The sequence below is a fragment of the Anarhichas minor genome, unplaced genomic scaffold (genome assembly GCF_050575085.1).
Source record: "Anarhichas minor isolate MPS153535 unplaced genomic scaffold, ASM5057508v1 ptg000043l, whole genome shotgun sequence".
In the NCBI taxonomy this organism is placed as follows: domain Eukaryota; kingdom Metazoa; phylum Chordata; class Actinopteri; order Perciformes; family Anarhichadidae; genus Anarhichas; species Anarhichas minor.
This window is the reverse complement of record NW_027466489.1, coordinates 6,836,358-6,854,135: the sequence shown is the minus strand read 5'-3', so window position 1 is coordinate 6,854,135 and position 17,778 is coordinate 6,836,358. Positions and strand designations below refer to the sequence as shown.

Here is a 17,778-nt window from a genome sequence, read left to right as displayed (position 1 = left end):
TGATCAGTACCTTGTGCAAAGTGTATTTAATTATTAAGTCTACAGCCACTCTTGCAGCTGAGAGGCTTTGCTTTGAGCTAATGTTCACAGTGACCATGACAACATGCATGTTTAGCATGCTCACCATTTTAGTTTCACTTCCTAACTACTGCTGAGGATGGCTATACGTTGCAATTTCATTCGTTTTTGAAGATATTTGGTCATTAACGAAAGTAGTGGACAAATAAAAAAAATCCCCTGCTGCCACTAGACGAAAGGAGTGCAAAACACCCTGTGTGGGACATGAATGTGTGTACCAAATGGTACGGCAATCACACCAATAGTAGTTGAGATATGTATGGCTAAAAATATAATAGTTAAGACACAAAAGGAATGCAAGAAAATCATCATCAGCCAGGGCACTAAGTAATTGCTTTAATGTATGGTGAAAAAGATCAGCTTCCTGTACAGTGAAACAATAGAAGTGCAGTGGTCCCCTATAGAAAACCCTCTACACATAGTGCTTGTTCCCGTTTCATGCATGGAAGAGCACTGACTAAGAGGAATACAAAAATTACCAGCCAGCTAGCCTGCAGACATTATTTTTCAGTCCACCTAAGTGCAGATTTAACCTCATTTGATGTCATCTGAATACATGCCAGTGGAGATATGGGAGGATAGCAGCCAAACAGACTTGCTGGACTTGTGCCCAAACACTTGAAAATCCCTTTCTGGTCACTTCTACTGGCAACTGTTATTCAGACTTTTACACTTTGTATAATTGGATTCTCCTCTCATTGTGCCGAAGGCTTTATTTTTTTTTATGAATCCTTGTGTATTAGTAATCCTCATGGCGACAAGGGCTAATCACTTCTACAGGGAAGTCGTAACTTCTCCCATGTCAGCACACACATACCTGTGTAAGTTCACACGCAAAAAAAACACCACACATGAAGCACTGAACACAAACAAATTTACTCTTAATGACGAGCACGCACACACTTCTAGGCATCGTCTCCTGCTGGGCTGTAAGTCAGTTTAAATGTCAGTGCACTCAATGGTAGTGATGGGCTGACATTCAAGCCACGTAATGAATCTTTTCCGATTTATTTCTCGGAGAGGATTCTCTCGGTGCTTGACCTGAATTTAAAAAACGCTGTAACACATCTTTATTGAACAGCTATCAGTGAAAATGATTCCTTTAACTGCTTCATCCCTCTGTTACACTTCTCTCTCTCTCTCACACACACACACACACACACACAACTTTTCCCTTCACCATCTGCCTGAGAGTCTCTCTCACAATTTAGTACTTTTAATTTCCTAATGTATAATTTTGACAACATCGTTGCCCCCGTTCCCCCATCTCTGCTCCCTGTACTGTTGCCCACCTCAGGCCAGGAACTCCCTGAGACGAACACTGTTGAACTTTTAGGTCCAGGATGAACTTGTGTACAATTAGCATACTGAATTTTCTCACTTTTGTGCATTTCATGGCTCCCCTCTTTTTCTTCTGAGCCAAAGCCAGACACGACTCAACTGACATTTTAATTTAAGGTCTGGTATGTTATACTGCTGTTTTATAAGGAAGCTTATTTATGGCACAGAAATATCTGAAACCTGGGATATAAATGTATTAATGACCTATGCTGAAGATAAGTCCACTAATCCCTTTTTTATGCATTAATCCATAGCGGAGGATTTGGCAGAGATAAGAACGTTTCGCATTTACGAAAGAAATCCAATATTCTGTCTCTCGTCTTTAGGTGAGGATGTCGCTGTGTTAAAGGATCTGAGCCCAGGATCGGAGGACGTCTCCCTGGTGCCTCCTGAATCTGAGGAGCTGCTTGTCGACATCTGCAGTCCCTGCAGTCCTCGCTCCATTGCCTCCTCCATTGTGGTTCACATCTCTGCGGAGGAGCGGCAGAAGTATGAGGAGGAGATCCGCAAGCTTTACAAACAGCTGGATGATAAGGTGAATGAACGGATGCCGCATCAGGAGCATTTTTCTGTTCATGAATGTAGAGCTGGTAACTCTCAATGGATGTAATGGTATGCACACATGAACACAAAGAGCATATCATACATGTATTATTCATATTAATGAGTTCAGGATCAGACACATAGTCGTGACTCACGTTGTAACTCTTGGGAATGAAGGTCATTGGGGAAATAATTATGTTCTACACTAAAAAGCATTCATGCTTTGATTTATTTAACACATGCTCATGTATGTGCTCCACGGTATTGTAGTGTGTCATTTTATTGCTTTTATGAACAGATGTTCCATTTGATATGCAGAACCAGTGGTGTATCAATTGAGTTCCACAGTTTGTATTTCCTTTTCAATGCGTATGAGGGGGAAAAAGATTTGTTTTTTTCAGTCACATAAAAAGACGAGATATTTATTAATTATAAATAATTCATACTGTAATAATACATAAATGTTCTTCTCTCATTTCAAGTAAAATAATGGCTGGATAAAAAAACAATGCATAACAGAAAGCTTTTGAAAAAGGTGGCTCTTAAAATAAAGTACTTTTAGAGAAATGTATTTAAATGAATTGTCCTGCAGCTTTAAATTCAGTTTATTCATGTAGAAGTGATGTCAATCAAAAGAGCCACGATATTATATTCTTATCTTCTAAAAAGAGAAAATTGTGTGCAGGGATTTTATCTGTGTGTTATTTAAACCACTTGTTTCAGCTCTATTCCTCTCTATTAACATCATTGTTGGACAGTGAATTCATCATTCTGATCATATTTGTCTCTTAGGTTTATTTTTCTGTGCCTTCATTTCGGATGTGAGTTGGTACGTTTGCTCAAAAGAGTTGTGCTTTGTCTCGTAGGGGCGCTTCACATTGTCGCTTTTAATAATCGTCACGGTCTCTGAACATATGAGACATACTGGTTTTGAACTGGTTGTGGGAATAATACACATAAGAGTCTGTTCATTCTTGGTAAAAGACTCTGGTTAAGCTGTCCACATTTCTCTTTTTCGAGCATGTCAATAACTCATCTGACTCACATACTTTTTCCAACTGTTGGGTCTCTCTCCCCGTCTCTCGTGTGTGTGTGTTTATCTCACTCGAGACGAGGGCGATAGTTATCGGAATACACACATGTGATTGGCCCGAGTAGCATAAGCGTGAGATGGTTTACTACTCACATAATTGGTTGGTGTGTTTCCTGGACCGCTAAACGGACTCTGACTATTAGTGACCCCTGCCTTTAGGTGATGCATGATCAGTTGACCACAGACCATCAAATATCTGTTTTTTGAGTTGTGATTTAACATACTCAAAGATAAGCTGTGCTTTTGTCCATGGTTCTACTGTATTCATTTTTTTTTCCTACTCCATATCTCTCATTTATGCAGTTAGTGCAAGCTCAAAACTTATAGTCGTTGTTGGACATAGAACCCAAAATACACGCAATGTACAAAGTATCTGTAATGTACAAGTTTGTGTCATACACTGTAAATGTAATGTCTCTTTGCCTGTGAAGGATGATGAGATCAACCACCAGAGCCAGATGGTGGAGAAACTGAAGGAGCAGATGCTTGACCAGGAGGAGGTAAAAGACTTCGGTTTTACATCCGTTGATCAGTTTGGTTAAGTGGCTCACAGTAGGCTGCATGTTGTAATCTATACCTCCCTTTGAATAGAAGTCAGCTGCGAGAGGTTTATTCCCTCGTCCTTGAGACGGATGAGAACATTTTCAGGTGCCAGAAAGCACTTGAAGAAAATAAAGTATTATTGTTCAATAGTAAGTGTATTTCCGTGTTTAACAGCAGTTTAGAATAGAATGGGTTTCAGTGGCTGCTCAGACACGAATGAGTGGAGGGAAGGATCGACACAAAGATTGATGAAGGATTGAAGCGTGATGTGCGAAAAGGGAAAGATCATTGTTGCCTATTTTAGTCGGCATGGCTAACATTGTAGCTGTTAAGCAAACAAACAAAAGCTCTCTAATTATTCGATATGTGATTTAGAATGCTGTGGATGAGCATGACTCCACCATCTTTGTGAATTTAGAGACCTCTTAATTAATAGAAATGGTGTACAGCCCTTCATTCACATGAATCTACACTAAACAGGTCTGTCTGTATATGCTACTTGTGGGAAAAACAGCAATTAAAGGATTCTATTAAAATGCAATTACGAACAGTATTTACAGCATTCATAACAGTGGGGCTAAACGGCCTGAACCAAGCTTATGCATGTAGTGCACTGCCCAGTAAAAATTGGTTCATTCATATCCCCAAATGGGCCTGCTGCAGGTTGAGCTGACATGATGGTGACTACCCGACCATAGCTTTGTGTACAGTAACATGATTTTACATCCATTTGGCCAAACAGAAGTTTTATGCTACAGTTCAAACAGGCAGGCACCCTGGGTAGAGCAATATCTTCATTTAATGACATCCATCCAGTAAACTGGCCCACGGTGGGCTGCAGCAGTGCACATGCAAAAAACAACAACATGATGGCAAAATGATGTCAGCTCTTACAGCTTCAAGTGAGTCTAAGTAAGATGAATATTTAAAGTGTGTTTTATCTGTAAAATCACAGCTGTTTTGAGTAACAGGGTTTGTACACAGGCGTATCTGTTACTACCAAGAGAACGAGATAAATTCCACAATTATGTTTTATTAAAACCCAGCAGCTCTGCCTTTTGAATAATGAAAACACTGCTTGTTGTACACAAAGCTCTTTTCAATCAAATCTTTCTTTATTCACAGTTTATATTAAGTTGTTAAACTTCTGTGTCCCTCAGCTTCTAGCATCATCCAGGGGTAACAGCGAGAGAGTGCAGTCGGAGCTCGGCAGGCTGCAGACGGAGAATGAATCGGCTAAGGCCGAGGTGAAGGAGGTCCTCCAAGCCCTGGAGGAGCTGGCAGTCAACTACGACCAGAAGAGCCTGGAGGTCGAGGAGAAGAGCGTGCAGAAGAAACTGCTGGCTGAAGAGCTCGCAAAGAAAATGGTGGGTTTGGCTCTCTGGAGGCTCAGTTTCGTGACATAGAGGTGAAAAAACATTTCTGCTATACTGTAAAAATGGCCGATCAGGGAAGGACAGAAAGAATGAAGAAGAGAAAAATCAAAACAAAGAGGCAGCAACAGAGAAGGATTAGTTATTAAAGGCATGGACATAATGTGCTGTGGATTATATAATAAAAACAATTAGAAAAAAAAAAAGAAAGAAGTATTTAGGTATATAAAATCTATCCATCTATCCATTTAAATCTCTGTCTTTCAAGAATATGTGGAGCTATTGGCTCAAAATGCAATTTGAGAGATAATGATAAATTAGAGAGCTGCGAGAAAGGAAAGATAAGAGAGAAATTCTGATTAACTGTGCAGCCAGCAGACATGAACAGATGCATCTAAGGCTAAAAGTATTAGAAAGAACTATATACATATATAAAGGGTGGAAAGAGGGAAACTCACTCCAGACATTAATCAACAACTTGACATAAATTCACCAATATTGTTCAAATTCCAGCCAGCACTGGCATTTCTTCCCTGAATTTGCTCTCAGACTCAGTCAATTTTATGAGACGTGGCTGGTTGTTTTGCACTATGACCATAAATAAACAGTTAAAAACTGGATTTCTCTCGGAGGCTGACTTTTGATTTGGTTATGGTCCGTTTTCAAAGCAATCTCACAAAGTCACTCTAAAGCCGGGATTTTCACTGAATAGCAGGATCACATGAGGACAGCATTCAATGTTGGCAAAGATTAAATTGCGGTTGATTAAATCTGGCATAGTTCATCTGCAAAAGCCTGTGAAATTAGTGATTAATGATATTCCACTTTAATAAAACAATCCTTTCCATGACTATGTATAGCACCAAACATATTCATGTCAGTTTTTAAGGCTTTGAAAAGTCTTAAAAACAGAATTTTCAATTAGTGATGGTCTGAAGATGTTTTTAGTTTTGAAGTCTAGAGAACTCAAATACGCTGAAACTTTTTTCGTCAGTTAGCTTCTTCGTGGTAGAGTGTTGGGATCCCTCATGGACATGGTATTTGTTCAAAGTTGAAACAGTTTGGGCTATTTCTGTATTTTTTTTTACAGACTTTGTACTGGTTTGGGCGGGGCTCAGTTGTATGTACTTCTCCGTGCATCAAGAGTTCAGTAACATTTTAATCAAAAGCTGTTAAACTTCTTAAACTTTGATTGTTGCTTACTTGGTTGTGAATATTAAATGTCATTGAGAAATATTCAATTTCAATCCCAGTTTTCAGGGGCTTTTAAATGTGGAAAGAGTTTATCAGAGAAGCAGCTCAGTACAAATCTTCTTACAGTGTGTATTGATGATTTTAAAGGTTTGTATTCGAGGTAAGAGACTATTGTCAGAGCTCGCCAGTCGGTTAATGAAGTCATTGTGACTGACTCAGTGGACAGAGTGGACCATTATTCACCTTCTTGAAACCTCCTCAATATTTCATTCGTCCGTTTTACACGCCACAGTGTCCTGTCCTCCCTCTCTGTCTCTCTCTGAAGCTGGTCCAGAAATTGATAAACAGAACTGACAATGTAACTACTCACTGCACCGTTAAGTCTTCTAAAGCCAGCTTAAACCTCCTTCTTTCCTCAGTTATATAACTTAGTACGCCTTCACTATAGATGTTTTAGCCTGTTCTGCCCTGACCTCTCACCTGACACGATGTCCTCTCAGAGGCAGTCTGACAATAAATCCTCTTATCCCAGCCTCACATGGGCTTTTCCAACTCCATTCCCTCTGACTCCTCATTACAAATTCTCTATTTTCTGCATCCCAGCTGTTATGCTAATGTGCAGTGTTGCAGATTTACATTTTTTCTATATCTACAGTAGACATGGAGCGGCATTGACCTAGAAAAATGGTGCAATGGAGTACATTCATCACTGTCTTTACCCCACGTTCACCTCAGCATGCCTTCATCTTGCTTTCAGTGGAGGCTCCTCTCTTCTTCTGCAGGAGGCCATGCCATCGCTCACTGTCGCTGCCATTCTTCTGGTCCTTTTAAGCACCTTCTTTCATCCATCCGTCCACCCTTTCTATCATTATGATTAATTCCATTCATCATTCAACAAATCATCTCTTCTCTTCCGAATCGCTTCATCAATGTGTTTCATTGACCTCATTTGCTTTTACTTACCCATAAATCGATTGATTTTCTGTTAATTATTTCCTACCTTTTGTGCGAAGTTAATGTTTTGACATGGGAAGTGACCTGGAAAATGATCACATGGCTTGAAGTTAATGAGGGAGATGAAGATGGAGAGGCTAATTACGGAGTTAATGTTACTGTATTTAAGGTGGTAAATGGTTAACCATCCTCTTGAACTTTATTTTCTTTAGCCCTGTAGAATTATCGATTGGACCCAAACTGTTTCATCATGTTCGAGCCATTGGACCTTCAATGGTGCAGCTGCCTGCTGTACAAAATGGAGCTCCATAATTCACTCTCCCAGATGCTTTCATCCAGCGCCGCTGCCATCAGCCCCTATCTCAGTAGTTTATTGATTTGTAATTTAGTGGCTGTTCTGTTTTTGCTACTCGGATTTGTTGGATGAGAATGAGGTCAGGGGTTGAACTGGGTCTCGCAGCTGTGTGTGTGTTTGGAGGTTGAAATACTCTCAATCTTCTACATAATGTTCTCTCCTGGTGTTCCCCTCTGTTTTCTGAACTTCCTCTCTCGTCTTCCTCTGTGTTCACTCTTTCATTTCATTCTTCAACAGGCTCAGCTCATGGCTTTAGAGGCAGAGCTGTCTCGTATCAAGGCAGTGAGCAGCCACCAAAGGAAACGCATCTCTGAGATCCTTAACGGTCTGATGAGGGACCTGAGTGAGTTCAGCACCATCGTTGGAAACAAGGACATCAAACTGGTGAGTGAGATGCAAAATGCAGGCTTGGAGACATTGTGTCTGACAAAAGACGAGACATTTGATTTGAATGCAGTTTTTAATATTTCTTACTGTTTCAAACTTCTCTACCCAAATGTTTGAATCTCTATATTCGCCCACAATCAAAGTCAGAAACATTTAACTATTTGGACACAACCGATGCAATTAACCAGAAAAAAACTGCACCCTCCTCATTTTAGAGTAAATATTTAGAGCGCATAGATGTCACACACAGACTTCTGTAATCAGCGCATCTTACTCTTTCCAGTGAACATGACGTGTCTGAGAAGGAATGTCCATACATGCTTTTAAAATCATATTAAAAAAGGTGTTGCTTATTAATCCAGATCCTATCAAAAAAATACCAAACAACTTCCCAACCAAGGTGACTTGTACTCAAGAGGGTACTTGGACAAATTGAGCTTGTAGATGAACATCTCTAAAAAAAACAATTAAAAACCATTGTCTTGCAACATGTATAGGTCCACTCACACGTAAAATTACGAAATGACTGAATATCCGAACTAATTCTGGAAATAACAATATATGGAGTGCCTGGTTAAGACATGTAACCTGTAAATAAAGCTGAGCAAAAACAGATAAGGGTTCAAGCGTTCAAACTGTACTGCAATGTCAATTAAATAGTTATGTGTAAATACAGTAAAGCTGTATCAAACACGCACTGAGTGGAACATTAAAACCTAAGACAGAGTGGAACATTTAAAATGTCTAGTGCATCATTTCATACGTTTCTCTCTAATTCAACCTGACATGTTAGGCATCTGGGGGAGTTTGAGAATCTTGATGAGCATTTAAAACAAATACCTGTGTGTTTGTGGCTGTGTGAGTTCCAGCTGCAGAGCCATGCATTATAGTCGGTATTTGCATTTCCGTCGACTATCAAGATTTCAATATTTCACCTGGGGATAGGCAATGGGCATATCCACTGATGTGTCTTAGCTGTTCATTTCAGAGCATCTGAGTCACGGCATCTGCTAAATGATGCTATTAACCTAATGGATGTGCCCACAAGATGTCAGAAAGAGTCTCTAAGATGCCGACCTCGCCTTTTAACTTCCCAGCTGTCTTTAAATCGTCCTCGCTCAATCTTAACTAAAAGTCTCCACTACTCTATTAACAGTCTCTCTTTCTCTCTACCTCATTTGTCTGCAGCCAATGGAGGTCAGTGGTGCAATCGAGGAGGAGTTCACAGTGGCCCGCCTCTACATCAGTAAGATAAAGTCAGAGGTTAAGTCCATGGTGAAGCGCTGCCGCCACCTGGAGAACATCCAGATGGAGTGTCACCGCAAGATGGAGGAGACGTGTAGAGAGCTGTCCTCATGTCACCTCCTCGTTTCACAGGTGAGGGACTGATGGAGCAAATAGCTGAAAACATCTGGTCCAGGAAAAAAGTTGGTAAATCTGTCAGTCCCGCAGGAAATGTTGGGATTGATGTGGAGAAATCAGAACAATATACACACAATATACACACGCAAAATATTTATTATAATCACCAATGAGAGATTGACGTTTCCAGTCTTCATCAGACTAATTAACATCACAGATACTTACGTGGGCCTTTGTTTAATATTAATCACTCTGATGAAGAGCAGTGGGCTGGAAATGTCACTCAACTGTTTGTGGCAACAGCACATCAGAAGTTTTTAGTGTACAAACTGTCCTGATTCTTAAAGGATTGCGTGTTTTGTATTTTTTGTATTTACGTGGCTGCTTGAAGGCATGATGTTGTGAGTTTAACTATTATGGGCTGAGGATGAAATGAACCTGCCAAATACAGGGTTCATGTTGGCTGTTTCAGGTAAATATTACAGTTAATCTGCCTTCATGAGAGTTAGGAATTGCTTTTTAAAAAGGTTTTCCTGATATTAAGTATTCTATGTTAAAAATAGTCAAATATTAAGGTGCATTATATATTCCATATTTCTACTGTCTGGTACCACTGACTAAGTGTTTACAATTCTAAAGCGTTTCACATTTGAATTAAACTCCCAAATAAATTATGAAGGCCATATATATTAAATGTAGATTATATCCATTTCACAGTGAGTAAAAAGTACATTTTATCCTTGGTGTAAAGCGTTGTATTGTAGAGGTCCTTTGCTCACTTTCTGCATCTGAGACGCTGTCTTCTGACTTTCAGCACGAGGCAAAGATCCGCTCTCTAACGGACTACATGCAGAACGTGGAGCTGAAGAAGAGGAAGCTGGAGGACAGCTACGACTCTCTGAGCGAGGAGCTGGCCAAACTCCAAGCTCAAGGTAGACTAATGTTTTATTTTAGTATAGTAAAAAAAACAACAACTATAATAATTGAAGTGCAACAGTAGCACAGCAATGCTTTGAACTGAATGCTGATGTCAGCATGCTAACATGCTCACAATGACAATGCTATCCATGTTCCCCATCCTAGTTTAGTCTGTTAGCATGCTAACATTTCCTAAAAAGCACCAACCACAAATTAGCCTCTATCTGATGATGATGGCTACGCTGTACTGGACAAACTAAAATGTTGACCTGGTGATGAAGCTAGATGAAAAGTGAAGGGATCAGGATTCACTCTGAGGGGAAATTAATGTGTGCACCAAATTTCATGGCAATCCATCCAATAGTTAGATTCTTTTTTCTGGACTACAGCGATGGACTAAATGACCAATTTTGCAATCCACAGAGCCGTGTTGCTAGTGTTACTAAAGTGGCGATGGATGGACTGTATAATCTCAGTGTTCTACTCCGAAATACTCGATGCTGAAATACACAGCCAGGTTGAGGATGCAGCATATTTGTAAGAGTACATAAACCAAGCTTTTGAGGTGAAATCTAACAATCTAGCCAAGCCCGGGGTTCAAGGATCGATATTGAATAATCACAGTCAGTGCAGCACATATACAATGTACAGGTACGGATTTGTAATAAAAATGTCTTCGCCCCCCCGGCTCAGGTTGAGATGTTTTATCTACGTGATCGAAATAACAAAGCAGGAAGTGTTTATTCCAAGTCTAAAGTGAAGTAGGAAAATGTCTTCTTGCTCACTGCACAGTGAAGGACAATGTAGATTGAGCTACATTTTACTTAATAAATGACTTGCGATGCCAAAGTCAAAAAAAGTTGAATGTTGTGACCCAGCAAAACAAAATCATGTGTAGACAAAGTAAAACATGAAAAAGACAGCAACGGTATCACTGTGTTTAAGCTCCACCGAACTGGAACTTTGAGGAAGTGCTGATTAAAACTTTGGCTTCAGTGGAGCGTTTTAGTCTGTGCCAGGAGCCTTTTTGTCCTGTCAAGAAAGAACAACGGTAAACACCGACGAACAGCTTCTGCTCCAAAGCCTTTTATAGCACCAGCATGAATGGATTAATCGTACATTTGAAAATTTATGCTCAGTCCATCTAACTGCAGATATTCACAGGACACTGATGCAATTCACCAATCAGGCCAAAGGCAATGCAAGTCAGTATTCCTGAGGAGTCGTTTGGTGGATTATGGGCGGGTAAATCAATTTTGAGCCCTAATCTACACTTGAGGCATGCGGTCTTTCAGTCATTACAGAAGTAGACAAATACAACGTGCCGCAGGTCGCGTTGATCACCGAGCCTGATGCGAGGTAGAGAGCTCTGTAATTTCATCATCCGACATCAGGAACAGCAGTGAGTTAACGTCAGATCGGCGTAACACAATAGATGTCACATTAAATAATATGTGTTATTGCACCCGAGGCACGGGTGGATCACGCTGACCTCGCTGTCAACATGAAGCAGCGGTACTGTTGTGCTGTCAAAGTCAGGTGACTGTCACCTCTTCCATCTTTATCAGTGTCTTTTATCTGCTCTGTCTCGGTTTCTCTCACTGTTGTTCTCTTGAATGCGTGTGTGTTTTGTTTTAGAGAGAATGGCAAAGGTGACCGGCGGGGACCATCACTCATCTGCCCAGGAGTCCTGTGATATAAAGGTAACCATGACTACAGTGAGAACAACGTAGTGTGATGACCTTTTTGTCGCAGCTGTGATGCGTTTGTCTGCCTCCACGAGTGTGCAGTCATGTGTGCGCATACTGTGTCTAGGCTTGTACATCAGATCATGATTGTAAACCAGGCCTGCAACTAACAGTTTTTTTTTGTTTGTTTTTAAGGAATAGTTTAACAATTTGGGAAATATGTTATTTCGCCTTCTTCCTGCTGGTTAGATGAGAAGATCCATGCCACTCACACGTCTATATGATTTAGTTTAGCTTAGCCTAGCTTGAGACTGGAAACGGTTAGGCGGACTCAGTCCAAATGTAAAAACATCGTAGCGAAAAAAAATTTCAGTTTAGGAGGGGCGGGGGTTATATGTCTGACTATTTATTGGTTCGGAGGAGTTACTTCCTGGAGTCTTTGCTGGCTGTCTAGCAACTGGTCCCAGCCAACAGATGTTCAGAAACATAACCACCATTTGTCATTTTTATCAAACATAAAATAAATTGTTAATTAGTGAACTTCAGACATGCTGGTTGGCAGATTTTTTTTTTTTTTTTTACACACTTTCCAGTTTTCTATCAGTTTTGATCAGTTGTGTCCAATTTTGTATCAATTTTCTCACCGAGCTCTTGGCAAGAAAAACTGTTCAAGTGAACAGTCCACAACCACAAAATAGACTAAAGCAGCAAGTCCTCACATTTGAGATGCTGGAAACAGCTAATGTTTGATGGAAAAATCACATTTTCTGTACATTGATTTTTCAATTATTTGACAAATTTTCTCGGCACTATCATGCCTAGATTAACCTGTTTGGGGCCGCGGGTCAAAGCTAGCAGCTTCATTACATTTTACACAGCAGCACATTAGTACTGGATGACTACTAGGCCCCATGGTTTTCTGTATGCAGGGATTTCAATTAAGTATTTATTGTTTTGAATTATCTGCCTGTGCTGTACTTGTGCACGTGTTCATGAGTTTGTTTGTGCATATCTGTGTGTGTGTGTGTGTGTGTGTGTGTGTGTGTGTAGTAGGGCACATACCAGTTTTCATTAGCCTTGTCTCACTTCATACCATACACTGTATATATAGATGGACGACATGACCGCTCCCCAAAAGTGAAGCCAAAACACCTTGGTCGTCTCCTGGTGGCTAGCTGCAGGAAAGGTTATACATCCCGCACCCTCCATGTTAGCGGATGGCAGGTGGGCCAAACAAAAAGCATTTAAGTTCACATCCAATAATTATTTCCAAAAATGGTTTCTGTCATTTTAGGTAGTTCTTATCACGCTGATGTATGTTCAAGTGCCCATTTTTTTAAAAAGGGGGTTGACTTCATGATTGACAGCCGTGATTCTGTGGCCGTGCTCTGCTTGCGGTTGGTTCGAGTGGATGTATAGGCGGGGCCTCGATACCATGGCCCAACCCCCCAATTACTACTGCGCAGACTCTTATGTGAAATATTTTGGCTTCACCTCTGTACAGTGGAAAGAAGTAGGGTCGCGTCGTCCATCTACAGTCTATGCTTCAAACTCAGTGGCAGTGTATAACACAACCTTGTGTGTGAGTGTGTGTGTGTGTGTGTGTGTAATGCCCATGTGGCTCTCTCTGTCCACATCTGCACTGGTGTGTGTAATTATATCCCCTCTTGTCTTTTAGTCATTTAGATTTCCATTGGTTCCCACCTCTACTCTCTCTACATGTATGTCTTTCACACACTCTTGTTGCTCGTACCTCAGAGGGCTCTGGAGCAGCAGATGGAGTCACATCGTGAGTCGCACAGCAAACAGCTTGGGCGCCTACGAGACGAGATCAATGAGAAGCAGGAGATCATCGACGACTTGACTGAGTCAGTGCTTCATTGTAATTCTTCACCTTCTCTGATATACTGCATCAGGATTTCTAAATTAGGGGTCCGCTTTAGAAATACTTTTTAGGCATAAATAGGCCTTTCTACTTCTATCTTTCAGAACAGACTGTTGGCTCTATATAATACAGTTTGTATGTGGTTCCAGAAGCAGACAGCTTACCCACTCTGTCAGCTGTCTGTGGGCTCAAATCTGAAATTCAATTCCACCCTCACAAGCAGTGTGAAAATGCCAAAATTGGGGATTCATGGTGTCAGTAGTTGAGTTCTCAAAAGGCCCTACTTCTCGAAGCCCCACCCAAGCTGCAAGAGGGGCTGAATTCAATATGTGTGGGTAGTCGCACTAGGAAACTGCAGCTTGTGAGGACTTTAGAGTCAAGCTGCTGCTGAACCACAATGTGAGGAGCCACTTGGCTTGTTTGGGCTCCTAGAAAACAGGCCATTTCAAGTGCCTCCTTGGGAAGATTTTCTGTACCAGGCAGACCCTCTTAAGGAACTAAAGTAGGTTTCACAGCTGACCGGGGAGTGTCTGGTAACACCCAAGGAGCAGCTGCAGAGGATTTCTGAATGAAAAGACATTTGGGGCTACTCTGCTTGTCCTGCTGGCATTGCCTGATTTGGATAAGCAGCTTGTAAATGGATGGATGGAGGGATGTCGGTGGGTCAGTGGAGTGGAGCAGTGTGGCCCTTCAGATCCTTAAAGCAGAGCAGCAAAAGCGGGTGTACAATAAATGTTCTTCTGAGATTCAAGAATCAGAAAAGGAGGGTGAAATCAAAAATGGTTCAAATTGATAAGACATGCAGTGGCATGTATAGGTGTGCACCTTTTTGCCGAGGGAAGGGGCATTCAAAAATACAAAAAAACAATGTATTTGTACAGTAAAGGTACAGTACCCCTTTACTTAGCCATAACGCCTGTCCACAGATAGTACAGCTCGGATGTGACTTTAAGTAAAAAGTGCATCCTAACCCTACAAAGAGACAGAGCACAATGACGTCCCGCCCACAGCAGAGGGGAAAATAATTGATTGCACTTCATTGACTTTGTATTGCATGAAGGTGCCTCCTTCTCAATTCTGGCTAGCAAACCGCAGAAAAATGCCTAAAAGCTGATCTGTGATGGGATGCATTAACGACATTGAAATGAATCCATAACTACTTTTTCATAAGCTGCTGAACCAAAAAGCTGAGCTGTTAAGAATGCAAAAGTGGATACAGGCAGGAAATAACATGTGAGGCATCCTGTGGGATCCTGACAGTGTGCCTATGTGTGCAGCAAGCATTTTGTGCAAATAATGACAGTTCTAGGCTAACTATGTTTATGTAAGTTAAGCTAAAGCATTTTGAAGGTATGAAACTTGTGTTTATAGTGGAATGTGAATAAATCTGAAAGCTATGCAGTATAATGTTTGCAAGTGCGTTAGCTGACTAGAATAGCTTGCAAACACATAGCTAACATTAGTTGCTAACTCGTTTCATTCATTTCAGTTATGAACTGCACCCCTGGTTGGCATAGGGGGATAAAATAATTTTGGCTAGCTGACCATCATTTCCAGATTGCATCCATTGTATCACAGATTATATTTCACCTTTTAGTATTTACCTACATGCTGAAATCTTATTTTCAAAATCACATTTTCAGTTGTAACCAGAAGCAACAGCTGGAGTTGGAGCAACTGCACTGTGACTTTATACATCTCAGGAGCCAAGAGCGTCACAAGAGCCGGCAGCTGGAGGAACTGACGTGAGTCTCTGCTTTACTGTCCTGGCCAGCTTTCAAACACTTCACCATATGGAGGCCCCAGGGCGAGCGAGCTGCCTCTTTTGATTCACATCTTCCATTTCTCTCTGTCATTTGTCTTCCCTTAGTCTGTTTTATTTTCCTCTCACTCTGCAGCTCTGTCATCCTACATTCCCTGTTCTCTCCCTGTGGTGTTTTACAGTCATTAAGTTTGTGGCTAAAATTATCTGGAGGATTGCCCTTTTAACCCTCTCTTTGCCTCTTTCTGTCTTTCTGTGTACATCTATTTGCATCTCCATTATGGAGTTTAGGGATAAGGTAGCAGCTGGCTGCTAATAGGCCTCTTTCTGCACTGACCTTTGCAACCTATTGCATCAGATGGCAGATGGGAAACAGCCCACTAGTGGGGCAGACAGTCTATGATTGCGTTTGCTCTTTATTCATCAATTATTTTAGCAAGAAAGTGTACTCATTCGTGGTAAAGAAAAGTTAATTTAGAATGTTCTATAGCATTTGACATTGGCATCATAGAAAGTGTTATATAATCTTCTATCTATCTGTCTGACTATAGATTTCTCCATGAGCGACATGAGCAGTCAAAGAAGGACCTCAAAGGGTTGGAAGAGACTGTTGTAAGTCATTATTTACTGTCACGTTTCTCTTGGCTCCCTCAGAGGCCACTGATCCACTAAGTACTATAACTGCTTTGACTATTGCTATTTCCTTTCTCCCTTCATACCAAAGGCTCGTGAACTCTACATGCTGCACAACCTCCGCAAGCTTTTCGTTCAAGACCTCACGACTCGAGTTAGAAGAGTAAGCCAGACGCAACTTCAATACACAACACACTTAAAATATTACATTTTTCCACATACTATACCAAGTGTAGCTAGAGTTCATGTGGCTTCACCTGGACTGAATGCAATTTTTTTTAAACTATAGTATTTGCGATGGCAGTGTTTTTTCAACCCTAACAGATCTGTACTGTTTCTGTCAACAGAGTGCACAGATGGAGCTTGACGATAGTGGGGGATACATCACCCAGAAACAGAAGATTTCCTTTCTTGAAACCAACCTCGACCAGCTTACAACAGTTCACAAACAGGTAACAATGAGCAGCAGATGTACAACTATAAATCACAGTGAAGGAGACTGAAAATAACCTTTTACCCGTCTACCATTTCTCTAAAAAGAAAGATTTGTACGGTTTCCCTCAGCCTGGAAGTCACAGCTGTGAGCCAGAAGCGCCTTCCTGGACAGAATATGAGAGGAGGACTATAAGAACCAGCCAAATTTACAGAGCAGTTAACGGTGTCCTTCATTGCTCTCCTATGGGCAAAAGTAGCGCTAGCTCCATCAATCATCTCACTACTTCACCATGAAAGTTTCCTTGAAAGCAGAGCAGGAGGTGTTAACCACGCTGCCTTCGGGAAAAGGGAGCCACACAGCATAAAGTAGCTACTCAGATTTGATAAACACAAATGAATTCATCATACAGGTGCACACAAACACGCTCAGTCTTTCTCCTATCTCTAGCTGATGCGCACAAACTCTCAAAGGCAACCTTGTGCTGAAAAAGATGAGACTATAAACACACAGACACACAGACACACACACACAGTTTCCATCTTTCTTTAATATTACTAAATGGACTACAGCAGAGGACGGAGTGTTTATGTGCTAAACATTCTGCAGACTGGCACATCTACTCGTGCTGTCATATTGGTGAGAGCTGCACTGCAGCAGTGTCGGGCAGAAAACCAATCCTAAAGTGGCTGCTGGGAAACTCCATCCCATCCACCACCTGCTGATACGGTGGGAACAGAAGATGAAAGTCATGGTCATAAATTAGAAAACTCCCAGTGGAAAGTGATAAGACTGCCAAAGACAGGCAGCGGGTCAGTGTGCTGGGGCTATGGATGAGTTTCTCTGTCCCTGTACAGATATAGTAATGTCTGCCTGTCTATCCATCTGCACATACTCACAGCTGTCATGATTTTGCTCATCACTTTCCTCCTGTGGAAATCTTCACCTCCATTTTTGTTTTGTTTTTTCCTTTTAAAATGACTCGCCACCAAACAATAAACTAGTGGCGCCAAACCTCCTGTGGTTCTATTGAACTCCTGAATCCTTCGTCTGTTAGACAACTTTGCCTGTTTGCTAAACCCGCTGGTCTTGTAATCAGTATCCCAGCAGGCTGGGGATTACATTGCATGATCACGTAGCAGCAGACTCTGTGTTTAAGGTGCTCAGTCGATGGGTTTTTTCACGTTTACCTTTCCCCACTGCTGTGAGCAGCAATTTAAAAATGATTTTGCTTCA

General features: G+C 41.1%; 1 protein-coding gene across 1 annotated transcript in view; it reads left to right on the top strand.

The window, feature by feature from the left end:
- Positions 1-17,778, top strand: part of kif5ab (kinesin family member 5A, b) — a 54,602-nt gene that overhangs the window by 27,827 nt on the left and 8,997 nt on the right. Inside the window, exons 12-23 of the mRNA XM_076110629.1 lie at positions 1,746-1,954; positions 3,487-3,555; positions 4,759-4,965; positions 7,712-7,858; positions 9,050-9,238; positions 10,038-10,155; positions 11,780-11,844; positions 13,588-13,697; positions 15,358-15,459; positions 16,028-16,088; positions 16,201-16,272; positions 16,457-16,561. Coding sequence (XP_075966744.1) covers positions 1,746-1,954; positions 3,487-3,555; positions 4,759-4,965; positions 7,712-7,858; positions 9,050-9,238; positions 10,038-10,155; positions 11,780-11,844; positions 13,588-13,697; positions 15,358-15,459; positions 16,028-16,088; positions 16,201-16,272; positions 16,457-16,561 — 1,454 coding nt within the window. The remainder of the gene's footprint in view (positions 1-1,745; positions 1,955-3,486; positions 3,556-4,758; positions 4,966-7,711; positions 7,859-9,049; positions 9,239-10,037; positions 10,156-11,779; positions 11,845-13,587; positions 13,698-15,357; positions 15,460-16,027; positions 16,089-16,200; positions 16,273-16,456; positions 16,562-17,778) is intronic.